We start from the raw sequence: 27,691 nt of genomic DNA on the forward strand, positions 1-27,691 counted from the left end.
CGAGGGCCTTACCAAATGCTCCAAGGAGCTGACTGCAGCGACGAACACCCGGGAAGGAACACACCGGACAAGTTGGAAAATAAAACAGACCTTTATTAGTCTGGCCAGACGGCACTCCCAAAGCAAAGTGGCTAAGAGAGGCAACTGGCTCAGAGTCCGAGGCTGTTTTTATGGGGGGGGGGGGGTTGAGAGGGGGAGGTTAACATGTAGATTGACGGAAAAAAAGGAACAAAGGTTGGTGGTCGACTGTCACGTACTAACGGTCAGCAGACACACAGTAATGGTCACGACCATATGGTCACGACCGTCACATACTGATGATCAGCAGACACAGTGATGGATTGTTCTACCGATAGTGGGTCCGGGAATTTTCGTTCTCCGGACAAACAAGGGGTTGAATGATTTACTTAGGAACTTTGCTTTGTTACAGATTTTATCTACTGTCTCAAGACTAACAAGCACATTCTAACCATTAAATTTTAAACACAAGAGAGACTAGGGGAATAATTGAATTTTGAATCATACAGTCCCACACTTTTTATGGCTTCTAGTCCAGTGTTTTTAAAACTCATGTGCAATTTGCACAGGGCCAAGCAGCCCTACCCCTCTCTTCTTCCATTTCTGATGCCCTCCCTGGACAGACCCCAGGAATCGCGGCCAACAGAACTGGCTGGAAAGGCCTTGTCCTTCGATTTTGACTCCGGTAACAGGGGCACTCGAGGTCGGCCTCAGTCATCCCTCCTGTCGGCGCTTTCTGTAATCAGTACATCTACCCTCTAGGTGAATTTTTGCCCTAGTTCAAAAAAATTGTTTTGAGAACCAGAGTTAATCACCTAAACGCTTGGCGTTTTTCTCTGCGGAAGGCAGGCCTAACTTCTGGGTGAACAGGAGAAAGTGAATATTGTGTGTTTGAGAATGAAGCCCTGAGCAGTCGTCGCTTCTCAGAACCTTGGCTGCACTTGGAGCCCTTCACCTCCGAACGCCTGAGTCAGGCTGTTTGGGTCGCCCTCCCAAGAAGGAATTGCAGCAGGGACCGGACAGGAGGCAGGAGAGGAGGGAGGAGTCGGTACAGGCCGCCAGGCCAGCCAGAGGTGTTGGGTGGCGCCGTCCAAGAGCGGAGATCCAAACTCGAGCAGCAGGAGTTCTGCTGGGCCCGAGGAATCCCGAGAGTCCCCGCCCTTATTTTTCCCCCTGGACTGGATCCCGACGGGCTGGGAAAGACGAGCTCTTCCCTGTGTGTGTTTGGGGACCCAACCAAGAAATGCAAAAGAGAGGGAAGAAAACATCTTTAGAACCTTGGTCAGGACTCTAAACGGCTATCAATGTGACAATCCCACTAGGACAATAAGCGGGACAGAAGCGATAGCGGAGAGTTTCACGTGCAGTGGGAACCACCGGGGAGGGTCGGGCCCCGCTCGCGTTCCTCCCTCCGTCCCTCTGTCCCTCCCTCCGTCCCGGAGCCCGCGCCGAGGGCGGGGAGTGGGCGTGTCCGTGACGTCACACCCGCCCCGCCCCCGTGTTTTTGTGCTAGGCTCAGGGAGCGCGGCGGCGGCTTGTGCACCCGGCCGTCCCCACCTGCAGGCCGGGCGCTCTCCTCGGAGCTCGGGTCGGCCGGGCGCTGTGGCCGCGGGAGCTGCCGGTTCTGGAGAGACTCTGGGAATTCCCACGTCGGCCAAGCCAGCCCGACGCAGTCTTCGGCGAGGGAGGCGGGCCCCGCGCGGGACCTGGGGAGCGACCCCGCAGCCCACCATGAAGTTCCAGTACAAGGAGGACCACCCCTTCGAGTATCGGAAAAAGGAAGGGGAGAAGATCCGGAAGAAATACCCGGACCGGGTCCCGGTGAGCGTGCCGGGAGGGGCAGGAGGCGGAGGCCGCCCTGGGCGCAGGAGGGGCCGGCCGACCGGGGCTGCCGCCTCCCTGACCCGCAGCCAGGCCTGGCCGGGCGCTGGCGCGGAGCCCGCGAGCGCAGTGACTCAGCAGGACTCGCTGCGTGGCTGCGTGCGCCCCGCGGGGCCCTCGGTCCCCCCCTGACCCGTGTGGGCCGCGGATCTGCTGCCCGTGGGAGCGCGGGGAGGCCACGGCAGCGGCCCGTGCTGCACTTTGTTCCCATCGATTCCTGCCCAAGTGGGTTTCTTGGAACCGAGGTCGCCTTGGTCCTCATGTCATCAGGCTTGAGAGCCAAAGATCCAGAAGCCCGGTTTCTCCTGGAATTAGGAGGGCTGCGTGTGCGGGGGAGGCCCCTACACTGGCCCGGGCGCAAGGTCACGTTCTGGCCCTGCAGCTGGCCCGTCGCCCTGGCTCCAGGGCCAGGTGGGGACCCAGGCCTTCTCTGGGTACTGGTTCGGATCCGACGGTACCTGGGCCCGCTGAGACCGGACGGAGGCCTTCTGTGATGTGAACCCCAGTTTAAGTGCTTTAAACTAGAGCAGGCAGTGAGGAAGAAGGGAGAAATACGAACGTGACTGTCAGCATCCGGGTGTTTTTCCCTCTTCCCCGTCCCCCGCCCACCTGCCTGGATTTTCTCTCCCGTGGGCTGTGCAGCTACATTGAAAGGCAGATTTTAAGTGGTAGAGGGAACAGCATCTGTTGGATTTCAATGTGGGAGGCTGGGGCGGGGGGGGGGGGTAGGGTTGTGTTTTTATGTTCAGGTGGTAATTTTTAAAAAATGGAATAGTATGATGTTTTTTCTTGACTCATAGGCACTGTTTGGGATTCTTCTCCCATCCATGCCTAACTTTCATGGTCTTGTGGCTTCCAGAAGCCCACCAGTAGAAACTCCTTCTTTCGTAATGTCTAGGATTGGGGGTCCCCAGGTATTACACACACAAGCGTTTTCTGCCAAAGTGAATGAAGCTTTTACCCCATATTTGATCCCCGGACCCTAGGTGTCAGGTTGAAAAGTTTCTCTCAATTCTGGTGACACTGGTCCCCATCTTTAATAATATTTAAAAATGACAGCTAATTCTGTAGACGTCTTACCACATACCCTGGCAGTATTCTGAGTCCTTGGTGATGCAGTCCTCACACCACTAATCCCCCGTGTATGGATAAAGACTCTGAGTTACAGAGGGGTGAAGTAACGTCCCACAACTGCGACATGGCTGGCCTGTGACAGAGCTGGGATTCCAATCCTGGCTGTCACATGGTAGAGCTTTGAGAGCCCCTGATCTCTATGCCATATCATTTTTGAATTTACACTTTTATTAGCCAGAATCAATAATGTGCAGTGTATGTTACCCTCTTGAGTACTGAAAATAAACTATTGCCACCCTGAGGAGTTCACAGAATAGCCCGGTTCCAGCAAGGTAACTTTAGCAGAATTACTTTTTATTCAGACTTCAACAAGGACAGGTTCTGTTCTAGTAGCTCTGCATAAATCATGAAATCTAGTGTGTACCTGTTCCAAATTAAAATGCCCATATGTTTCTTCAAAACGCAACCTTTCCTATTTCCATCATTTACTTGCATTGGCCCAGAATATTTTTGCTAACTCTCCTGATTTCCTGTTCATAGTTTGGTGTTATTTTACTGCTATTATAATTTACATAAGCCATGAAGTCCATAACTCAGATCGCTGGCTCCTTCAGTTATGATGTGTTTTTTGTTGTTACTGGGGATTGAACTCGGGACCTTGCGTTTATTAAGCAGGCACTGGAACCACTGAGCTAAATCCTTGGCCCTCAGTTATGTTTTAATTAGTACTGAGCCTCCTACAGTGATCCTGTGTAAGTTGGAAGGGCTCTGATGAGTGCAGAGATTGTTTTATTGACGGATTTGAACCCAGGACCTGCAACCTAGGAAACTTTGCACTTTACCTCTGAGCTGCACTCCTAGTCCAAGAGATTAGGCTTTTATTCTGTGCTATAGAAGGAATTCCCTGTGTCCTTAGGCTGAATCCTCAGTCTTCTGTATTGTTCTTTGAGACAGGGTCTTGCTATGTAGTCTGTCCAGATTGGCCTCCAACTCTGGCTGGCCTCAGCCTCCTGAGTGCTGGAATTAGAGGTGTGCACCAGCATGCTGGGCCTGGATTGTCTAATTAAAAAAAAATAAATAAATAGTCCTGCTGAGTGTTAGGCACATTTCACACAGGAAAACTGAGACCCCAAGCATCTAGTTCAGGGTTTGTTGGGAGGGTTTGCTAGAAACCTAGATGTTTCCTGGTCAACCAGGGCCTTAAAAAATCACCCTTCCTCTTCCTGTTCTTCCCCACATCCCTCCCAGTTGTCATTGCGGTCTGTTTTCTGGCCGTCTGGCTCCTCCTTCCTCTGGTTTCCATCACTTCTCCACAGGGGCTGCCAGGCCTTGTGCCTGAGGTTTAGTGCCAGGCTGTCTGTTCCCTTCGAGTTGTAGAAGAACACTGCAGTCTCCTGCCCATCCTCATTTGGGGGCCTTCGCTGGACTCCCTCTGAAACTCTTCTACCTGTTCTTTTTAACTAATGGCTCACCTCTGTCTATACCAGCTTTTATTTTGATTTATTTAGAAATACTTTACTGTCACACTTTGAACCCAGGGCTGCTTGCATGCTGAGCATGAGCAAAGCCCCCAATCTTTAATTTAAAAGCTTCCACTCCCTCCCTTCAAATTAATGTTTATGTTTAGAGAATTCTTATAATTTACAAAGCATTTAATGTGAAATATTATCTTACATAATATCAGTATCCTGAACTTATAAAAGGTATGTTTGAAAATGATCTGTACTTGTTGGAGTGCTGTAGCTCAGGTTAAGCAATCTATCGAAGATCGCACAGCTAGTAGGGACATTTGTCTGTTGTTCCTGCTTCATTTAATTTTTTGATACTTCCCATATCTTATATTTAGAATAATTATATTTTTTAAACTAAAAACTGCAGTTCACTGTTTTATGAGTTAATTTTTGTGTATTTAGGCCTGTAGACATATTCTAAGTTATATATGTATCCATGTTTTCTCTTTGTTACAGAAATATGTGCTCTTTATAAAATTTGAGGTATTATAGAAGTATTTATTGTGCACTTTTAATCCTAATATAACCAACATTGATAGTTTTAATGTACTGCCATCACACTACAGTTTCATTTGTTATAAAAACTTTATACTTTTCTCTTAATAGTATCTTGAATTGTTCTATAGTCATTCTTGAAAATTTTGACAAAATGATTAAATTTAAACCTTATTACTGTTCTGTTGTCAGCTTTCCATTAGTGTAACAAACTCTTGAGAAAATCAGTTTATAGAGAGAGAAGGTTTATTTTGGCTCATGGTTTCATCCCACGATAAGGTAGCTCCATAAGTTAGCTCTGTTTCCAGTGTTTTTCACTGCTTTTTTTTTTTTTTTTTTGGTACCGGGAATCGAACTTGGGTCCTTGCTCTTGTGAGGCAGGCGACGGAACCACTGGGCTAAATCCCCGGCATGTTTCCAGTGTTTTTCAAGAGCACGTCATGGTGGAGAGAAAGCTCTCACCTCCTGTGGAAGTGAAAGAGCAAGAGCGAGAGACAGGGTCCCACAGTGTCCTTCAAGGATATGTCCCCACCTCCTAGGAGGCCTCAGCGCTTCAGATTTCCACCACCTCCCAGTATCACCTAGCTGGGGACCAGTCATTTAACACGTGGGCCTCGGGGGATGTTTGAGGTGCACAGTATAGCACTGTATCTTTTATAAATGAATTTTATGTATTTAGTGTTGTGTTTTGTGGGTTTTTTGGTTTTTTTGGTTTTTCTAAGGCAGGGTTTCGCTGTGCAGTTCAGGCTGGCCTCGAACTCAGGGCAATCCCCTTGCCTTAGCCTCTTGAGTGCCCCGGGATCACAGGTGTGTGCCACCATGCCCAGCTATAAATGGCATTGTATTGTATTGTATTGTATTGTATTGTATTGTATTGTATTGTATTGTATTTTTGGTACCGGAGATAGAACTTGGGTCTTTGCGCTTGAGTAGCAGGTGGCGAAACCACTGTGCTAAATCCCCGGCCCAAATGGCATTTTAAAGACAGAATAAAACTAATAGGTGATAGAACCACCTAAGAAAAACCAGAAAGTTTTGATATACCAGAAAGTAAATGTCCTGTAGTGTACCTCATAGTAAAATCAGGTAAGAGGGATGCGTGATGTGAGGGGCTGAAAGTTGTATTGGGCCTAGACAGTCTCACTTCCTGTGGGTAACTGTAAGTCAGGTGTGAGAGGAAACGGTGTCTGTCTGTGGTTTTCATTCCCACTCTCCTACGTTCTTCCAGGTCATCGTGGAAAAGGCTCCTAAGGCCAGGGTGCCTGATCTGGACAAGAGGAAGTACCTAGTGCCCTCCGACCTCACTGGTAACGTTCTTCCCCTCCGGGGACCGTCATTCCAGGACAGCACACTCTCAGTAACTAACATGCCTGAGAGCTGGTGAACATGAGGGAGATTTGCAGAGAACGCAATAAAAAATGACCCAGTAGTTCTCTCATCACCAGTTCCCTGTACCATTTTCCGCCACTGTGTCTTACTTGATTTAGATATAGCAAAACAAAAGATGTTTAAAGATGAGAAATTAATTTTTAAACCACTTTTAAAATTCAACCTTGTTACTGTGTTGGTAAATTGTTCCTAAACAAAGCCAGCCCACTCTCGGGAGGATTGCATTTTGGAGATTCTTTTGTAATCATGTTTTATAGATTTCTTTTGGAATTATAAGAACATGTTCAGTCTCTACCTTGATTCTTTTTTTTTTTTTTTTTTTTTTTTTGGTACCGGGGAACGAACTTGGGAACTTGCGCTTGCAAGGCAGGCAGTAGCACCACTGAGCTAAATCCCTGGCCCTCTACCTTGATTCTCAATGGAATTTCCAGTGTATCCAGGATACCCTGGAGATACTTTGTAGATAAATTTGCTCCAGAATTAATACGGTGGATTGTCTGCTTTCTGGAAGTTTTTCCGTATTCCCAGGAGAAGGTTAGACATTGAACCCTCTCGTTGCCTTGACACGGGGTTGGATGCTGATGTTACTGGAGTCCAGTGACCTCTTCCCCCATTCGTTTGTCTTAGGATGAAAGTCGGGTAGGAAGTATTTCAAGTCAGTTTTAAACAAGGATGGGAATGTCAGGCTGCACGTGCTCCCTCCATGTGATCCTCAGACGCGTGAGTGGGTGTGCTAACGTTAGGTCTGACACTGACTATGGAAGAGGGTGCCCTGTGGTGTGTCAGAGATTAATTACACAGGCCTCTTTGAGTTTTAGTGTTTATTACCAGAGCTCCTGGTCAGTCTTTGGCCCTGCTCCAATGGTACGTAAAGCTAGTACTCATCCTCTGTTTTTTTCTCTCCTTGCCCCTTTCCTTTTCCTTTTGCTCATCCAGTTGGCCAGTTCTACTTCTTAATCCGGAAGAGAATCCACCTGAGACCTGAGGATGCCTTATTCTTCTTTGTCAACAATACCATCCCTCCCACTAGTGCTACCATGGGCCAGCTGTATGAGGTAATGGCCCTGTCACAGTGCTGAGCAATGTGGCATCCTCCCGCTTCTGTTCCAGTGTATGTTGGTAACACCGCTGGAAGTGGGGCAGGTGGTGTTATTTCTCAGGATCCTCTTACACATGGCAGTGCAGAGCTGTGGGAGACAAGACGCCTCTTGTCCTGTGAGATAGCGTGCTCTACTTAATTCGATCCTTTGGAAATCTCTTCTCAGTCTTGCCTGACTAGTGTTTTAATGCTGGGTCGCCTTTATTAAAGCAGCAGGAAATGCTCCCTGATAGTAAAATGTTGCAAAGCAGCTTTTACTGTTCCTATTACTGTTGTCAGTAACATGTATAGTTGTGACTAAATTATGTATTTCAGCCCCAGTTCATTATATTCCCATATAGCAACAGATTGAGCAAACATGAATAAGCTAGCCCCTTCATATAAGTCTGCTTTTTCATTGTCCCCCATTAGAGAATGACATAAACATCTAGTAACACCCAATCTAACCTTTTTCCATAGCATACCTTCTGTTAGTGTATATTCTGGTATACGTGTCTCATAGTATCTGTGTTGTTGCTGGAATGGGCTTCTAAGAGTAAGGACTGGACCCCAGTCTTCTTTGTATTCTTGATACCTGTGTGTATTGTGTTCTCTGTGGATGATTTTTTTTGGTACTGGGGATCGAGCTCAGGACCTTGCGCTTGCAGCACCACTGAGCTAAATCTCCGGCCCTCTGGAGGCTTTTTGTGAAGCCAGAGCTCAATTTCAGCCACTTTGCCTATTTACCTGTCTTTTATTTTTATCAGTGCTGGGGATCAAACTCAAGGCCTTGCGCTTGCTAAGGAAGTGCTCTACTCCTTCCCTACAGCCGAGCCCTGTTTTTTCAGTGGAGGCTACTAGTAACTTCCAAACCTCTTTATTCGGTGTCATAGGGCTTGGGTCCAGAGATGATGAATGCGAGTGTTTCCTGAACTGTCATCACATCTCTCCTTCCAGGACAACCACGAGGAAGACTATTTTCTGTACGTGGCCTACAGTGACGAGAGTGTCTATGGAAAGTGAGTGGTGGAAGCCCAGCAGATGGGAGCACCTGGACTTGTTGGGAGGGGAGGGATGTGAGTGGGACTGGAGGGAGGAGAGGGAGGGCTCCCACCATGGAGAAGACAGAGGCGAAGACATTGGAAACCATGCTGCACACACTGTCGTCACATTTTCACATGCTCAGTTGATGTTTTTTTTGCTGCTTCCTCGGCCCAGGGAGAAAGCATGTTAGGACAGAACTGCTGGATTGGCTTTGATAGAGAGATGAGGGTGCCCTAAGTTCATGGCATTGCCAAGAATTAAGGTTTTTTGTCATTTCATAGGAGGTCGGAAGGTGGGCAGGTTAAAGCCAGGGGTGAATGCAATCCAGCAGCAATTCCCATCTCTTTGGGCAGAGATTTGAGTTTTGACATTCGTACAAGATACGTAGGAAAGGGAACAGGAATTCCTTAGGAATTGTAGTGGACCATACCCGGGGACCAAAAGACACCCAACAGTAACTGAAGCATTGTAGCCTTTGATCTCCCATTTCTCCACTTCCTCCATCCCCCGCTAGTCTCTTCTCATATGTGAATGTCACCCTCCTACGCCGGAGGCGGTGGTAGATATCCAAACAGACATTTAGACAGCTGTCTTAACTTTGGAAAACAGCAGTCCGATGGAAGGTGATTCTGATTCGGATTAGTTCTGATTGCCTTAAACTGGAACTGACTGAGCGTTGTGCTTCTGTCTTAACCTGCTCTCTCTCTGGTGCCCCCTCTCCCAAACCTACTTTGGAGTTTCTTGAACCTTGGGCACTTTCAGTTGCAGGCTGAAGCCACTCCTTTCGTGTTGCCTTTAGCAGTTTCGTTGTACAGGGACAGAGGTGTCGTGGAAGGGGCAGGAATGAGGTGAGGTAGATTATGTATACTTGCCATGCATCCAGGATTCTGGCTTCCTGGCTGTCGTCCCTCAGTCTCATGTGCACAGGATGCTAAGCGATGGCCAGCTGCTTCCCTCCTCTGGTTTTGATCCACGGCAGCTGCTAATTAGAAATGTTTGGAGGGATGACTGAGTAGTTCACGGGGGTTTTATTGGTTTCTTTTTGTTTTGGAGGCTGAGGAGTGGGGTGGGGAGCAGAAACTGCACTCAGACGTGACATTTCATCTCTGCTAATAAAAAGGATCCTTCCTGTGGGGGAAATCCACGTGTCTGTCCTGTCAGCTTCAGGTTCTTGTATAATGAAGTCAATCTTATCAGGCCAAGGAAATAAAATAATTGCTTACTGTAAAAATCAACCCTGAGTCAGAAATGTTGCCTTTATTTGGTGTGAGCTTGCAGAGGTGTGGACGCTGGAGCAGAAAGCTTTGTGTGGGCTGGCTGTTCGCGGTGAATGCCCCTAATTTTCAGTGCACACATGTTCACACACTCTTCTCTGACCAAGAGTAGCTGTCTGAGGGTGAATGTCACAGTTGGCAGTGTGCCTGGTCTGTTCCTGCTGTGTGCTTGATTTTCTCTGCAGATAAGTTGCTGTGGCATCATCGCTTTACATGTTCCACAAAGCTGACTTTGGAAGACTGCTTGCTTCACAGTCAAGAGATGGGGTAGGGATTTGCCAATCACATGCACATGTCAAGGCCTTGTCCCAGATTTAGCTGACTCTGAATCATAATGTGGGCATCTGATTTTTAATGAGCTCCTTGTATAATTCTGCATTCTGAAGTTTGCTCTCTGCCCCCAGCTTTCCTGCAAATCCCAGCCATACCACCTCTCCACTACTTTGTCTCCCAGAGCCGCAAATAGCTCTTCTCCTGGTCAGCACAAGTGTCTTCTGACCCTAGGAGAGAGCTTTCGTCAGTCAGAACCAGGATGTGTGTGGGATGCGGGGATGCAAGTTGTATGAGAGGCTGAACTACCAAGAGATGGGTAGAAACTCCTTCCAAATGCCCTGTAATTCATCTCTAACCCTGGGCTCTTTGCACTTACATTCCCCAAAGGTGGTGTCTGTCTCAATAGCTCTAAGGAACAGTCACCACGAAGGAAGTGGAGTCATAGAAGATCCGTGCTAGGACTCCCCCAACAATCAGAACGTGCCCAGTATATTCACTGGGAAAGTTAAGTCAGGACTGAGGAAAGGAAGAAGCCCAGGCACCATGTAATGTTCCAGAAAATGGGAAGCTCGGAAGGAATTTCAACTAAAATATTGGAATGGATACCTGTCCATACAAAAATACCAGGGTGCTATTCCCTAATAAAGCTGAAAGGAAGTTAATATTTCAGTGCAGCAAGTTCAAGGCCAGCCTGGACTACATAGTGAGACCCTGTCACAAAAAAACTAAATAAATAAACACAAACATAGAGGGCAGATCTTGCCCTCCCTACAAATCTACAACAGTCCCCATGCCAAAGTCTGCAGGCCAAGGCTGAAGCAGAGGTTTGAATTTAGAGGCTCTGTCTTTTCCAGGAAGCCTTTGCTTACTTTAGAGCCCAGGATATCCAAGTGGGAAAATTTTTCCCTTCGATAGGATATTCCTTACCATTGTAGGCCAGCCCACTGATTTTTTCAGATGCATAAACTGAGTAACAGCTAAGTTTAGAGGCAAAGCCAGGCCAGGTGCTTCTTGGCTGTGGGATCTGGTCTTTGCAGAAGTCAGGGTGGCTGTCTCCAGTGCCACACAGAGGTTCCCGCTAGCCTATCTTAGTACCTTCACTCCATTGCAAGGGTTCTCGTGACTAAAAAGTTTACGAAATGTGCTATTCACCCGAGGCTCCATGTCCTACATTACATTAACTGACTTCTTCCGATGCTTCTTTCTGAGGATGCAGTTTAAGTGATGTATCAAACAAGGTCATTCTTTCCCTTGGAGGCTGGTATGACAAACAGATGAGTGAGTCCTTAGCTTCTTCCATATACTGGATAGACCTCAGATAGATGCAGGTTAAACATCTACACTTGCCAAGGGTAGTCTTGACTTATATGTACTGTCCTGATCGATCTATTTTTGGTTCTGTATTTCGTAGTCACAAGTACCCTTGTGGATAAAACATCACTCGGTCCCTCTCCCTGTACTTTAGTGTGAAAGTTGAAGCCAGTCCTCTCCATCAGGAAACATTCACCCACCATCCAGATTGAGTATGCCCCAGTGAGAACCTCAACCCTATGTGAGGAGGCTGGGGAAAGAATTCCCCTTGTGAATAGCAGGCATCTGCTTTATCCCATTTCCTCCCAATGCTAAATTGTTTTCTTAATGCAAAGCATCATGCATCTCTTAAGGTTATAGACTGTTGTGCAATCAGAGGTTAGGATTTCAAAAAAATAAAACAAATGATGGTTAACTAATATATGGTGGCAACTAGGCAGAGGACTCAGTGCCTGTGAGTGAACAGCCATCATCAATGGGAATAGTTCCCCAGGCTCACGTGTTGCAGTTTCCTTGGCACTGCAGTAGCCCCTTGGAAATTACTTCCAGTTTCCTTGATGGTACTATATTAGTCATATAGTCCCATGTTGTGTTTGTGTCATTAACTATTAAATACAGGTACAGTATGATTAAATGCTTGCCTTTGGATCCATCATCAAGTCAGCTATAATAATAAACTCATGTTCTGGAAAACAAATTGGTTGATGATTGTTTTCATCTAGCTTTTTCTCTGCAGTTTTCTGTGCTAAGGCTTGAACCTAGGGCCTCACATATGGTAGGCAAGCTCTTTACTGCTCAGCTACACCCCCAGCCCACTATAAAAAATATTAACAAAACATTCCTAGTTGAAGTTTCTTTGATATTTTTACTTTTGACAGCTATGAACAAGCCCCACGCGTTCATTCTTTTTCTTTTTAGCTGTATGAAACCATGTAGTGTTTTTAGAAACCAGTCTGTTTTTCCATTAACTGAGTCCTGGTTGTCTGCAGTCCAGTTCTAAGTAGCCAAGTATTTCTTCCTAGCTCATGTTTGCTGCCCAACTGCCTACCTTGTGCCTTTGTTTACGTTGATATTATTACGGTGCAGGGTCTACGGTGTGGTCAGCTTCAGCCATGGCGTGTTATCCTGAGGGTGACAAGGACACAAAGCTTGTTTTACTCAGGTCAATGCATGGCAAACAAAACAAATACCATGGTCCTTGCCACACAGCTCTGAATTGATGACGTCAGCTTTATTATAGGCCATTTCTCATATTTTCCTTTCTTTTATTTTTGTAGTTGTGGGCACTTGGGTACTTTGTAAGCACAAATGGCCAGATTATTTTCCAAGTGTGAAGTAGCAGGAAGTGCTCACCCTCAAGCAGCCATGTAACGCAGTTCTTTTTTTTTTGGTACCGGGGATCGAACTCCGGTCCTTGCGCATGTGCAGCAGGTGGTGAACCCACCGAGCTAAATCCCCAGCAGCCACGTAACGCATTTCACCATACTCTTGGCAGCTGTGCATGGTTTTCAACAGTGACTAAAAAGGGTGAAGTCATTCTTGCGTACACTCACCAGTGTGGGATTATCTGTTCTGGCACTTCTGTTTTCAGCACAGCAACGTATTGAAGATCATTATGGTTTCTGTTTCAAGACATGAAGCTCCTACATCTTGCAAAAAATGATTCTGAATTCTCATCAAGGGTTTTTTTTTTTTTTTTTTTGGTACCGGGGATTGAACTCGGAACCTTGCACTTGCGTGGCAGGCGCCCAAACCACTGAGCTAAATCCCTGGCCCCAATTCTGAATTCGTTGACAGGTGAAACACATTTTCTGTGTTACACATCTAAGTTCAAAGTTGCCTTGGATGGTTCAGTAAAACCTGATGATTGCTTATTGCCCGATTTAAGCACTGTGCACATGATATTTAGGGCCAAAGTAACAAATCCTATTTTAAGTGCTCACACTGCCTAATTCCCAGCCTTCGCGTCTCAGTTCCGGCGTCATGTGGAGGACCCACCCCAGCAGCTTCGATATTGCAACACCCTACCCACTCCCTGCTCCCCCCATCTTTCTTATCTTGTTCTTCTTGATAGGTTTTGCTTAGCGGAGGTTATCATAATTTTCTTGTTTATTATCAGTCTTTTCTCTCCAGATCCAGACCCATGAAAGTGGAAACTGTTGATTTACACAATGGGTCAGAACAGTGTCTGGCGTATGGTTGGTGCCCTCACTGCTATTGTGGTTTCTGATAAGACTGAAGCGATTGGTAATTCACTTGAGAAGTAAATTACTCAGAAAGAACACACTACAAACAGGCCATTTAAGGAACTTTGGGAACCTATTGTAGCTTACTAGAAAAAAGTCAGGAAATAGCTGGAATCCCAGAACTGCTACTTGACTAGCTCCGCAAATGGGCCAACTTACCACTTGTACGAATGAAATTCTTAGCTCTTTTCCTATCTAATAGATACATAATTTCATGTTAGGTTGTTGGGAATATTAACTTTTGCAAACCAATAAATATTTTTACATATTAAGAATAATTTCACTTAAAAATGCTGGCTGCCAGGAATCTTCCTCCAGGTTGTTTCCATTTTTTAAAAATTCATTGGAAATGCCAAATGTAGCATGTGGCATGAGTCAGGGAATGTCAAGCACAGTGTGTTGGATTGGGTATGAGGAGTCAGCTCTCTGGCTTGACATGAAGCATAGCAGGGGGCACTTTTTCCTCTCTGTTGCCCTCTTATTTAAACTGATTCTCTTGATGTCAGTGGCTGTCATTTATCATCAAAGATGGTACTGTGGATCTCTGTTTTACAGCAGCACATGAAACCGAGATGTGGGACATAGTACATTGAATATATTTCATCTTTATCTGGCTGGAGTTGATATATTGTTCTTGTTTGTTTGTTTGTTTGTTTTGGTACTGGGGATCGAACTCGGGACCTTGCGCTTGCAAGGCAGGTGCCGGAACCACTGAGCTAAATCTCCAGCCCTGGCTGGAATTGATATAAATCTTTTTAAACTTAATTTGACATCTTGGGCTAAATGATATAAAATTTCCAGACATAATGCTGTACACACATTAACAAATGTATCCTATCCATTAATTTTCACCCAAAGAAGAATGGACTCTAAAACTTGGCCTTCCAAAGGAGACACCCTCATCTCAGAGCTTCTTGCTGGACAGAAACACCCCCCAGTGGCACCACAGCCTGGTGAACAAACCTTTTCGAATATGGGCCTTTGGGGGACTTCCTCCCCAGACCATCTCACAATGCAAAATGTAGTCATCCATCTCCAAGTGTATCCCAAGTTTTTTTGTTTGCTTGTTTTTTGAGCTAGGGTCTTGCTATGTAGTTCAGGTTGGCCTTGAACTCGCTATGTAGCTCACCCTGTCAAAGGGCAATCCTCCTGCCTCAGCCTCCCGAGTGCTGGGATTACAGATGTGCATCACCATCCCCAGCTCAAGGTTTTGAACAGTTCCAGAATTGCTCAAAAGCCTTAAATTCTACTGTCATCTGAAACTCAAAGCAAACTCAGCTGTAAGCCTCTGTAGGAAAAAAAACAAGTTATGCATTCCAGATACAATGAGGTAAACAGTCTCATTTCCAAAGGACTAGGAAAATAATAAGGAGGAATCTGACCAAAGCGAGATTGAAATCCAAAAAGGCTGAACACAAGAAATGGAATCCTGGAGAGAGAATTCCCTAGGAGACTCTGAGCAAAATACCCCACAGTTCTCTTCTGAAACAAAAGTCTTTGAGCCTATGATAGATGAAGTCTTACTGATTCCTGAGATGCCCTCAAAATATCTTTCCTATTGTCTTGGTCCCAAGTACTTCTTTATAATGGTGCAATTACAATTACACATTCCTTGACAGCAAATTTAAATGCACTCGTCTTCTGGCTCAACTGTTTGTTTTTCAAATTTTTCCATCTTGCTTTTGGCTCTCATTTCTCACTGTAAATCCTGCTAAAACCAGCCAGCAGTACTCATGCTAGTGCCGAAAGCTGCACTGCCTTAAAATTTCTGCCAGATTAATTAGTCCATCCCCTTTAAAATCAACCTCATACAAAATCCCAAGAAGTGGGTAAAATGTAGACAAGTATTTTTGTCTGAATGTAACCTAAACGGCTTTTAGTCTAATTCCCAAAACAGTAGGGCCCGACTTACAAACATTCAGGTTGTGAACTTTCACAGGTGTACTGTGTAAGACTCACTTTGTCAGACTTAGAAACAAATCCGACTTAGGAATGAACATTCCCTCAGAACAGAACTCGGCTGTAAATTGAGGACTTACTGTAGAGTCCTCATTTCCACTTGAAACGTCACAGCTTGGCCTTTACTGTCCACGTTCTTGTCAGCATTTTGGCCTTTTGAGCTTAAAACCATTAAGCCCTGTTTACAGCATTCTAGGATTTCTCTAGCCTCCTCCAAACTTTTCCAAATTCTCCCTACAAACCATTTCCAAAGGTTTCTGAGTCACATCAGGTATACTCACAGCAGTGAACCTACTTCTTGGTAGCAATTTTCTGTGGTAGTGGCCTTTTTGTCACTGTGATGGAACGCCTGAGACAAATCAACTTAGAAGAGGAAAAGTGTATTTTGGCTCATGGTTTCAGAAGTTTTAGTCCATGGTCCTTCAGTCTCATTGCTTCGGGCCTGTACCTTGGGCAGCACAGTACATTGTGATGGATGCATGAGGCAGAGGAGGACACTCACCTCATGGCATCCAGAAAGCAGAGAGAAAGGAGCCAGGTGTCCTCATACCCCCTTCAAGGGCATGCCCCTAATACAACTTCCTTCTACTAACCACCTCTTAAGGACGTTACCACTACTCAATAGTAGCACAGGCTGCTGACCAAGATTTTAAACTGGAGAGGACATTCAAGATACAAAATAGAACAGAAGATACATACGTGGGGCACATACTATAAGTTTAAAATGTTTTTATTACTGTGATACAATTATACATAAATTGATGTGCTTACTGTGATACAGTAATGCAATTGTACCAACACTTAAATTCCCATCTGTGGTCAGTTTATTAAAAGGCTAGTATGGGGGGCCAGGGATTTAGCTCAGTGGTTTCGCCGCCGCCTGGTGTGCAAGGGCAAGGACCTGAGTTCGATCCCACGTACAAAAAAAAAGGGCTAGTATGAAACTTGGGTCTTTTTTTTTTTTTTTTTGTACCAGGGATTGAACTTGGGACCCTGCACTTGTGAAGCAGGCAGTGGAATCACTGAGCTAAATCCCCGACCCGAAACTCAGTATTTTTTGCAAATTAATTATAAGCTAATTGACTCCCCTCCCCCTTTTTTCCCACATTAAGTGGGTAGGCATTAAGAGAAATTAGTACTTTGAATCTGTATCTTGAGTCTTTCTTGACTTATAACGAATTTGAGAGACAGGTTAAATGATTTTCATAATGTGCTCAATTTTTTTTTTTTCCTTTCTGAGAATTGAACTCAGGGCCTTTGCACTAAGCTATATCCACAGCCCATTCGATTATTTTTTTTGTATTAAATTCTTTTATTGGTACATTGTAGGTATACAACACAATTACATTTCTCATTGGGAATTGTACCTTTATATAATGCATCTTGGTTCTTATTTTTTCCCCATTCCTAGCCCTCCCTTCACGCCCTCCACCCTTCCCTATTTACAAAGACTTTATTTCCATTTTTTCCATTTCTCATCATTTTTTCCTTTCCCTTCTTTCCTTTCCCCTGTGCCTCCCACTACCCCTACCCCTTTGGACCTTTCATTCCTATTTTGCATTATCGATTATTCATTCTAATCATTGGTACATTTTAGGTATACAATGTGATGATATTCATCACTGGAAATTTGCACCTTTACATAGTTTCTCTTGGTTCTTGTTTTTCACCCTTGCCCAGCCCTCCATTCAACCCCTCCAGCCCTCCCTATTTACAAAAATTTTGTTCCTATTTTTCCATTTTCTCATATTAATCCCATTCCCTTCTATCCTTTCCCCTAGCCCTCCCACTTCCTACCCCTTTGCCCCTTTTCTTCCTATTTCACATGACCTATTATACATTTAGTCCATAATTACACTTTCAATTTCTCACACCAGAGAAACTATTTGGTATTTACACATGTGTGTCCTATTTATTTCACTTAAGAGTATTACCTCAATGTGCATCCACTTAGCTATAAATGTCTCTAATTTCTCATTTTTTATGGCTGAGTAGTACTCCATTCTATTAAAAAACCACATTTTCTTTATCCAGTCTCCAGTTGATGGGCATTTGGGCTGTTTCCAAGTTTGAGCTATTACAAACTGCGCTGCTATGAACATGGGTGCACATATATCACTGTGGTATGATTCTGTTAATTCTTTGGGGAAGATCCCCAGCAGTGGAATAGCAGGGTCAAATGGGACTTCCAGTCCTAGTTCTTTGAGGTATCTCCATACTGATTTCCACAGTGGTTGCACAAGTCTACACTCCCACCAGCAGTGGAGCAGGGTTCCTCTTTCCCCACAGCCCCACCAGCATTGGTTACTGGTTGATTTCATGATAGCAGCCATTCTTTCTGGAGTGAAGTGGAATCTCAGTGTTGTTTTCATTTGCATCTCTCAAATGACCAGTGATGTTGAACATTTTTTCATGTATTTATTTGCTATTTCTACTTCTTTGTCTGAGAAGTGTCTGTTCATTTCAGATGCCCATTTTTGGATTGGGTCTTTAAATTTGGGAGGTCTGATCTTTTCAAGTTCTTTATAGATTTGAGATAATAGACCTTTGTCTGAGGAAGAGCAGGTGAAGATTTTTTCCCACATTGTGGGTTGGCTCTTCACACTGCTGGTGGTTTCTCTTGCTGTGCAGAAGATTTTTAACAGGAAGAGATCCCATTTGTTGATTGTTTGTGCTAGTTCACAGGCAACCGAGGTTTTGTTCATAAAATCTTTTCCTACACCGATGTCTTCAAGGGTTCTACCTAACCTCTGTTCCAACTGGTTCAGAGTTTCTATTTTAATATTTAGATCTTTAATCCATTTTGATTTTAGTTTAATGCATGGTGAGAGATACAGGTCTAGTTTTAATCTTTGGCAAGTTGAAGCCCAATTTTTCCAGCACCATTTATTAAAGAGGCTATTTTTCCTCCAGTGAGGGTGTTTGGCTCCTTTGTCGAAGATGAGATGGCTGAGTGTGTCTGGTGTTGTTTCTGCATCTTCTAATCTGTTCCACTGGTCCTCAAGCCTGTTTCTTTGCCAGTACCATGCTGTTTTTATCACAGTAGGTTTGTAGTAGAGTTGCAGGTTGAGGATTGTGATACCCCCTGACATGTCTCTGTTACCTAGAATTACTTTTGCTATTCTGGGTCTCTTCTTGCTCCAAATGAATTTTTGGAATTTTTTCTCGAGGTCTATGAAGTATGCTGCTGGGATCTCAATTGGAATTGCATTAAATCTATAGAGCAGTTTTGGAAGTATGGCCATTTTCAATATATTAATCCTTCCTGCCCAGGAGCAGGGGATGTCTGTCCATTTTCTGATATCATCTTCAATCTCCCTTTTCAGAGTGCCATAGTTTTCAGAGAAGAGGTCTTTGATTTCTTTCATTAGGATGATTCCTAGGTATTTCAGTTTTTTGGATGCTATTGTGAAAGGAATTATTTGCCCTATTTCTCTCTCAGTGAGTCTGTCATTGGTGTAGAGGAAAGCTATTGATTTTTGTGTGTTGACCTTGTAACCAGCTACTTGACTGAATTTGGTTATTAAGTCTAGAAGACTTTTGGTGGAGTTCTTGGGGTCTTCTATATAGAGTATCATGTCATCTGCAAATAATGACAATTTGACTTCTTCATTTCCTATCTTTATTCCTTTGATTTCTTTCTCTTGTCTAATTGCCATGGCTAATGTTTCCAGAACTATATTGAACAAGAGTGGTGATAGAGGACATCCTTGTCTTGTTCCTGATTTTAGTGGGAAGGATTTCAGTTTTGGACCATTTAGTATGATATTGACTGTTGGTTTTTCATAGATGGCTTCTATCAGTTTGAGGTAGAGACCATCTATTCCAATTTTTTGTAGGGTTTTTATCATAAATGCATGTGGGATTTTGTCAAATGCTTTTTCTGTGTCTATGGAGATAACCATATGGTTTTTGTCCTTGGCTCTATTGATATAGTGTATTAAATTAATTGATTTTCGTATATTGAACCATCCCTGCATCCCTGGGATGAATCCCACTTGATCAGGGTGTATGATCTTCTTAATGATCTTCTGCATTCTGTTTGCCAGTATCTTATTAAGGATTTTTGCATCTATGTTTATTAGTGAGATTGGCCTATAATTCTCTTTTTCAGTTGGGTCTTTCTGTGCTTTGGGGATCAAGGTGATGCTTGCTTCCAGGAATGAATTTGGGAGTATTGCTTCCCTTTCAATTTCATTGAAGAGTTTAAACAGTAGCAGCAGCAGTTCCTCTCTAAATGTCTTGTAGAATTCAGCAGTGAAGCCATCAGGGCCTGGGCTTTTCTTAGTTGATAAGTTTTTAATTACATTTTCAATTTCATTGGTTGATATTGGGTTGTTCAGAATTTTTAGGTCTTCTTCATTCAACTTTGGTAATTCATATGTATCTAGAAATCTGTCCATTTCTTCTGTGTTGTCCATTTTATTGGCATATAGGTTCTGGAAGTAGGTATTGATGATCCTCTGGATTTCTGCTGGGTCTGTTGTAGTTTCACCCTTTTCATTCCTAATTGCATGGATTTGGGCCTTTTCTTTCCTTTTTCTGACAAGGTTGACTAAAGGTTTATCAATTTTGTTGATTCTTTCAAAAAACCAACTCTTGGCTTCACTGATTTTTTGTATCGTTCTCTTAGTCTCCATTGCATTGATTTCTCCTCTGATCTTTATAATTTCCTCCCTTGTATGAGTTTGGGGTTGTCTTGCTCTTCTTTTTCTAGAAGCTTGAGGTTCAGCATCAGGTTGTTTAATTGGGCTCGTTCTGTTTTCCTAATATGCGTATTCACTGCTGTGAATTTTCCTCATAAGACTGCTTTCATTGTGTCCCATAGATTCCAATATGTTGTATTGTCATTGTCATTTAGTTGAAGGAACTGTCTAATTTCTTCTTTAATTTCCTCTGTGACCCATTGGTTATTCACAAGTGTGTTGTTCAATTTCCATGTGTTTATGAAATTTTTTGAGTTTCTTTTGCTATGGATCTCCAATTTCATCACATTATGGTCTGATAATATACAGGGGATAACTTCAGTTCCTTTGCACTTACTTAAACATGTTCTATGTGTGAGTATGTAGTCTATTTTGGAGAATGACCCATGTGCAGCTGAGAAAAATGTGTATTCTGATTTTGTGGGGTAGAAGACTCTGTAAACATCTGTTAAGTTCATTTGTTCAAGAGTTTGATTGAGTTCTAGTATTTCACTACTTATTTTTAGTCTAGTTTATCTATCTATTTGTGACAGCGGGGTGTTGAGGTCCCCCACTACAATTGTATTAGTGCATATATGGCTTTTCATGTCCGTTAGTATTTGTTTTATATAGTTGGGTGCACTAGTGTTTGGTGCATAGATATTTATGATTGTCATCTCTTCCTCTTGGATTCTTCCCTTTACAAGGATGTAGTGTCCTTCTTCACCTCTCTTCATCAGTGTTGGTTTGAAATCTACTTGATCTTCCAAGAGGATACCTAGTCCTGCTTTTTTTTGGGTTCCTGTCTCATGGAGTATTGTTTTCCACCCTTTAACTTTCAGTCTATGAGTTTCCTTTTGAATTAAGTGTGTTTCTTGTATGCAGCATATTGTTGGATATTGCTTCTTGACCCATTCTGCCAGTCTATTTCTTTTGATTGGTGAGTTGAGACCATTAACGTTGATAGTTATAACTGAAACGTATTGACTTGTCATTGCCATGACTTTTTCTTTTTGTTGGGTTCTCCCCCTTTACATTTAATTTCTTGTCATGCCAGATGGGTTCATTCTGCTTTGCTTCCTGGGGTAGTGATCCTCAATGTCTGTTCCTAGGATATTGTGTAAAATTCTTTGGAGTGCTGGTTTGGTCTTCACGAAGTTCCTAAGGTGGTCTTTGTCATGAAAGTATCTTATTTCTCCATCCATTTTGAAAGATAGTTTTGCAGGGTACATCAATCTGGGTTGGAGGCTGTTTTCTTTTAGGGCTTGGAATATGTCACTCCAAGCTCTTCTTGCCTTGATGGTTTGTGTTGAGAAGTCTGCTGTGATTCTGATGGGCTTTCCTTTGTATGTGATTTCTTTCTTTTCTCTGATTGCTTGGAGAACTTTGTTCCTCTGTTGAGTTTCTGGAATCTTAAAAATTATATGCCTAGGTGTAGATTTTTTTTGATCAAGGCTATTTGGAGTCCTATATGCCTCACTTATCTGTATGTCAAGCTCTTTTCCCCTGCTTAGGAAGTTTTCTGCCATTATTTCTGTGAAGAGATTTTTTATGTCATCTGCACTCTCTCCTGTTTCTTCATTGAGCCCAATCAGTCTTATGTTATTCTTTTTTGCATCATCTAGCAGCTGCTGGATTGATTTCTCATGTTCCCTTTTAATTTTGAATTAATTTTGTTTTCCTGGTCACTAATTGCAATCTTATCTTCTATATCTGAAATTCTGTCCTCACACTGGCTCATTCTGCTGTGTAGACTTTCAATGGAGTTTTTCATGTCCTGGAAATCTATTTTCATCTGTTTTATGGATTGCATTTGTTTCCTATGTCAGGATTCCATCATGTTCCTGAGCTCCTCTCTAGATTTATTAATCATGTCTTGCACTAAGGGCACAATTTCTCCTGTTATCTGAGAAATTATTTCTGATTTCATTTTTTCCAGGTCCCCTTTTGTTGCCAGTTCAGTGGGTCCACGTGGTTGAGTATCAGAGGGTTCCATCTCATTTCCCTTTGGGGCTGCTGTAGGTGATCTGGAAGTCTGGTTTTGAGACTTATTTACATGTTTTCTCATTTCGACTGGGGTGGGGGGCTGTTAGCGCCTGCACGGATTACCTCCTGTGAGCTGGGTGAGGTAGGTCAGGGGCCGGAAGCAGCGGTAGGGATGGTGACCCAAAGCCCTTTCCTGTGGGCTGGGAGCAGCCGGAGGGATGGTGGCCAGGAAACTCCTTCCTCTGGACCAGGAGCAGTGGGATGGTGGCTCAGAAGCCCCTCCCTCTTGGCCGGGAGCGGTGGGAAGGATGTTGGCCCCAAAGCCCCTTCCTCTGGGCCAGGAGCAGTGGGACAGAAGGTGGCCCAAAAGCCCTTTCCTCTGGGCTGGGAGCAGTGGGAGGGATGGTGACTGGGAAGCCCCTTCCTCTGGACCAGGAGCAGTGGGACAACGGCTCAGAAGCCCCTACCTCTGGGCTGGGAACAGTGGGACTCAGTACCTTGGTCTAGGGGTCTGGTGTCCTCTGTGCCTTGGTAATGTGGAATCAGGTGGCTGCCTGTCTGCAGTGGGGTGATTCGCTGTCTTCCACGTGACTCAGGACCTCGGTAGGGCGTGCACAGACCTTTCTGTCTGCAGCGGGCTGATTCAGTGTGTGTTCTGCAGGACTGGGGACCTCGGCAGGGTGTGGGCAGACCTGCCTGTCTGCAGTGGGGTGATTTGGAGTCTTCTGTGTGACTCAGGACCTCGGTAGGGTGTGCCCCATTTGATTTTTTATTTTGAGATAAGGTCTCACTAAATTTTATTGCTCAGACTGGGCTTGAATTTGCAATCCTGCTTCACACTCCCAGAGTGCTGGGATTTGGGGCATACACCACCATGCATGACTGATTTCAACATTTTAAAGAAGTTAATTATTGTCATACTTTATACTTTGTGAACACATTTGTATACCTTTTTCTAAACCTGCCATAGGGACCTGTACAAGTAACTAAATATGAAGGTCTTAGAAAGAATCTTCTGCATTTTAAAGAATCTTAAAAATATAATCTTCAAAATCATAAGAGCTGTGACAGATGGCTTGTTGCTCCTCAGCATTCATTGTCCTCCTTTAGTAGTAGATTTCTTAACCAGACATATAATCATTAAAATAGACACTGGGTTTTCCTTCTGTAGTTGCTGTTCTGGATAAATATGCCAGTTACTTAATCCTTATTAATGTCCTTATTTACAAATTAGCAATAATGCCCGCTTCTCAAGATTGCACATCATGTATATATTTCCACTGGAGTGTGTTACTCCTTTGATACAATGACTTTTCTTTTAGATGTGCCTCTGCTATTGTCCGGAGTCCCTTGAAACCTAGATTGTGGTTGTATTAATCAGCTTTCCTACTGATGGGACAAAATACTGACACCACAACTTACAGAAAGAGAGGTTTAGTTTAGCTCTCAGTTTCAGAGGGTTCAGTCTATGGTTTGCTGGCTTCAAGGCAGAAGCAGCATGGCAGAAGGGCTTGGCAGAGGAAAGCTGCTCAAGATATGACAGCTAGGAAGCAGCAAGAACAGGAAGAGCCAGAGAGAGAGAGAGAGACAGAGAGAGAGACAGAGAGAGAGAGAGACAGAGAGGAACTATCCAAAGACACCCCCAGGGACCCACTTCCTCCAATGGGCCCCCTTTAATGAACTCATCAATGACTTGATCCAGTGATGAGGATAGTGCGCCCATGGTCCAATCACCTTTCATAAGCTCCACCTAGGAACATATGAGATGTTTAGGGGACATTTTAAATCTTAATTGTAACAAAGGTTAATTTCTCTTTGTGCCCCAATGCCTGGCTCTTAATACATTTTTGTTAAATCTAAAACAACTGTGTGGTAATTAAGACTAAAGCAGATTGAGTATTTTTCATATCCTGCATATTACAAATCTCAAAATTTTCTAGCGATCAAGGAGATGAGGCATCTTTAGAAGCAAAATTAAACCTTCAAGATCAAGTACTATAGGACACAAATCGGTACGTTATGTTACTTCCCATTTGCTTTTCCATATAGATAGCTTTGTCCAATGTCATACTGCCCTTGGATCTTCGTGTTATAGCTTTGGTGCCTCTCTTATTCCTTTGAATTTACCAAGTTTTTATAACCTCAAGACCTTTCAAACATTCATCTAGAATGTATGTCCCTCTATTTGTATTGGTTATTTTGTAATTCATTCTTCAGACTTCAGTTGAAATGTCCCTTTTTTTTTGGAAAATCCTCTGAAATTTTGCATTTAAATCCGTTCCCTCTGGACCTTGCTGGGAATGATTTCTTTCTTCATGGGATATGTAACAGTTTAATATATATGCACACAGGCATTTCTTTCCTGTCTCTTTCTCCCACTGGAATCCAATCTATGAGGGGAAGTTTCACATTGGATTTCTTTATCATTTCCCCCTCATTGCTCACACATTTTTGCATCTGTCATGAGTTTAATAAATTTAAGTCAAATGAAAAAAGCTGCAGTATTTGAGTTTTAGGCAGTGGGATCATTTGTCAGGAGAATTTTTTTTTTTTTTTTTTGGTACTGGGGATCGAACTCGGGTCCTTGCGCTTGTGCAGCAGGTGGTGAAACCACTGAGCTAAATCCCTGGCCTCAGGATAATTTTTTAATATGTACTTAAGGCTTCTCCTTAGGGTAATTTTTCAAAAATTATATTCTATTGTCAGCATGGGAATATTTCCTTTTTATTATTCTTTTTTGATGTATTTTAATATATTTGCTTCAATTTATGCTTTGATGTATTTTTAACATAAATTTTGTCAAGTAATAGCTAATGCAGAAAGAATTTAGAGCCTTAAATAATCTCATCTCCAAATGCAAGTTTTCAATATTTTTGTTCCATTTGTATTCTGCAAAATTACCATGTTTCTATGGGCAAATATTAATGTGTTAGTTCCAGAAATTCGAAAAACCACGTTAATTTTTAACAATGTGTTTTGAGCACGTCTAATATTTTTAAATTCACAAAGCATAATAACTCTAAAATTGTATAAAAGAACATTACCCACATACTACATTTATTCCACACAGATAATTTCTTTCTCAGTGCCTACCCTGCTTAGTATACTTCATAACTTGTTCCTCAAATGAACAAAGATGAACAGTAAAAATGCTAAAATGCATTTCTGTGTTCAGGTTTTACTCACCTCTCTTCTCCTTGAAACCGAAAATTAGAAGTGCCGTTATGTGGCCATAGAAACAAATGAGTGCACACATCCAACAGGAGGGGAAAAGAAAAAGAAAATAACACTGCAAGAGTGCAGGCAGGCGCTTGTACTGGTTATGGTTGCTCCTAGAACACCGAGGAGTCCCTTGGCTTTGTCTCTGAGTCACAGCACAAGCTTTGCCCCAGGAGCGGAGCGCGGATCAACACAGCTGCCACCCAGCTGGAGCCACAGGCCTGGATCCTGCAGGGGGCGCCTCCCTCTCAGCTCCCGTTCAGCCTTTGCAGCCGGACAGACTGAGGAGGTGGCTCTGCAGAAGCAGCCAGGCGGAGCCAGTGCTTTTTCCGTTAGGTATTTGGGGGGGGGGGCGGTCTTTAAAGCTTCTGAAAATATCTGTAGGATTCTCATTCACAAGACTCATTTGAAAATTTAAAAGCTGTTCACTGTACATATTAGTTGCTCAAGCCTAGCCCACCACTCAGGCAAAACACAAAAACACAGAAACATTGTTTTTCAGTGTGTATGTGTGTGTTCCTTTTTAGTCCTGGGATTGAGCCCAGGCCCTTCTCACCGAGCAACATCCCCAGGCCTTTTTAATTTCTTATTGGACACAGGGTTTCAGTAATACCCTGAGTTGTTGCTGAGTTGTTCAGGCTAGCCCTGAACACTTGATCATCCTGCTGCAGCCTCCCTACATGCTAGGATCGCAGGTGTGCACCACCACGCCTGGCTACAAATCCTTGTAAAACTCATGAAGTTATCATCCACTTATTGCAGCCAGGGAAACACCATTCAAAGGTGAGCAGAACCTAGATTAGGGTTAGTCAAACGTCTGCCTTTCCATTTCAGGTATCTCTCGTCTGTGAACCAGAAGTCCTCTTACCTTCTTCAGTCAGCATGTGGTACTGAGGAAACAAGGGAACAGCAAAGCTTGAAGCAAAGTTTTTGGCTCTGGGTACTGGGTACATGTTCTTTTCCTTTCTAATGCTTAATGAGGAAATAGCCTCAGAGAGTGTGTTAGTCAGCTTTCTTTTGCTGTGAGAAAATACCTGAGGTAATCAGTGTATGAGAAGAAAGAAGTTGTCTTGGCTCATGGTGTCAGAGGTCTCAGACCACTGTCACTTGATTTGGTCGCTTTGGCCTCTGGTGGCTGAGTACATCATGGCAGCTGGAGTCTGCAGCAGAGGATGACTGTGTTCTCATGGTGGCAGTGTAGCAGAGAGAGAGAGAGGTCAGGGTCCCATTATCCCATAGGACATGCTTCCACTGACCCAACTTCCTCCCACGAGGCCACACTTTCTAAAGTTTCCAACGCTTTCCAACACCATCATAGTTAAGTGACCAATAAAATGTCAAATTATAACAGACAGTGAAAACATCGATGCATAGTTTTGTTCCTAGTAATGGGCAGAGCTGGGATTCCCACCCAGGTCTTGTAATTTAAATCCAATGCTCTTTGCCTTATATTGATTCATGATTGTGGGACTTGGTTTCTTCCTAAAGACAGTGTGGAAATTGGGAAGGAGAAAACCCTCAGGAGAAGCTGCATCAAAAACCCACCAGTGAGGGCCGGGAATTTAGCTCAGTGGTGCCGCCACCTGCCTCTCAAGCACAAGGTCCCAAGTTTGATCCCTGGTACCCCCCACCCCCCAAAAAATACCCCACCAGTGAGGACAGGGTTGTTGGTCAAGGGGAGTAATGATTCCCAACTTAAGATTGTGTCAGAGTCCCAAAACAGAAAAGAACAAGAGAGAAACCAGGAATAGAGACACAAGTACTGCACTATCTCTCTCACTGGTAACTACAGTGAGAGGAGTTAGGAGCTTTGGAGTGTGCTACCTCACAATATGGTGCCTACAGACAGCACTGGGGACCACATATCTCAAGAAACACAAAGAAAGGATTTTGAATGTTTTCAACATAAAGAACCAATAAATGAGGAGATAGGTTTATTTAAACCTGATTTACATATAACACACTCCATACATGTATCTAACATTACATACGAAACCCATTAATAAGTTCAATTTTTATGTATCAATTAAAATGAATTTGACTTTTAAAGAAAAGGGAAAATTTAACAACACGTGGAAGCTGGAGCTGTTTAAACTTGCCTGGCTAAGGGGATCCTAAGAGAGCTGGTAAATATTACTTCTGAACGTGTCCATGAGGACACTGGCGGAGTTTGCCATTTGAGTCAGTCTACTGAGAAAAGCTCCACACTCACCAATGTGGTCTGGCATCACCCAACTCAGTGAGGGCC

General features: G+C 43.6%; 1 protein-coding gene across 1 annotated transcript; it reads left to right on the forward strand.

Annotated features, from left to right (window-relative positions):
• Positions 1 to 1,510: 1,510 nt before the first annotated feature.
• Gabarapl1 (GABA type A receptor associated protein like 1) lies at positions 1,511 to 9,725 on the forward strand. The gene is made up of 4 exons (XM_004845890.4): positions 1,511 to 1,839; positions 6,208 to 6,286; positions 7,305 to 7,423; positions 8,404 to 9,725. Exons 1-4 carry the CDS (start codon positions 1,750 to 1,752, stop codon positions 8,467 to 8,469), a joined length of 354 nt encoding a protein of 117 aa, XP_004845947.2. The 5' UTR covers positions 1,511 to 1,749; the 3' UTR covers positions 8,470 to 9,725.
• The last annotated feature ends 17,966 nt before the right edge of the window (positions 9,726 to 27,691 follow it).

The sequence above is a fragment of the Heterocephalus glaber genome, unplaced genomic scaffold (genome assembly GCF_053883595.1).
Source record: "Heterocephalus glaber isolate CG9 unplaced genomic scaffold, H.glaber_assembly_v1.0 deba00001444, whole genome shotgun sequence".
NCBI lineage: Eukaryota > Metazoa > Chordata > Mammalia > Rodentia > Bathyergidae > Heterocephalus > Heterocephalus glaber.

What these genes read in the sequence shown, in the direction of transcription:
- Gabarapl1 (XM_004845890.4), top strand. Translation starts at nt 1,750, where the DNA reads ATGAAGTTCCAGTACAAGGAGGACCACCCCTTCGAGTATCGGAAAAAG. An exon ending in AATACCCGGACCGGGTCCCG is followed by an intron (nt 1,840 to 6,207) that starts GTGAGCGTGCCG and finishes ACGTTCTTCCAG; the next exon opens with GTCATCGTGGAAAAGGCTCC. An exon ending in AGTGCCCTCCGACCTCACTG is followed by an intron (nt 6,287 to 7,304) that starts GTAACGTTCTTC and finishes TTGCTCATCCAG; the next exon opens with TTGGCCAGTTCTACTTCTTA.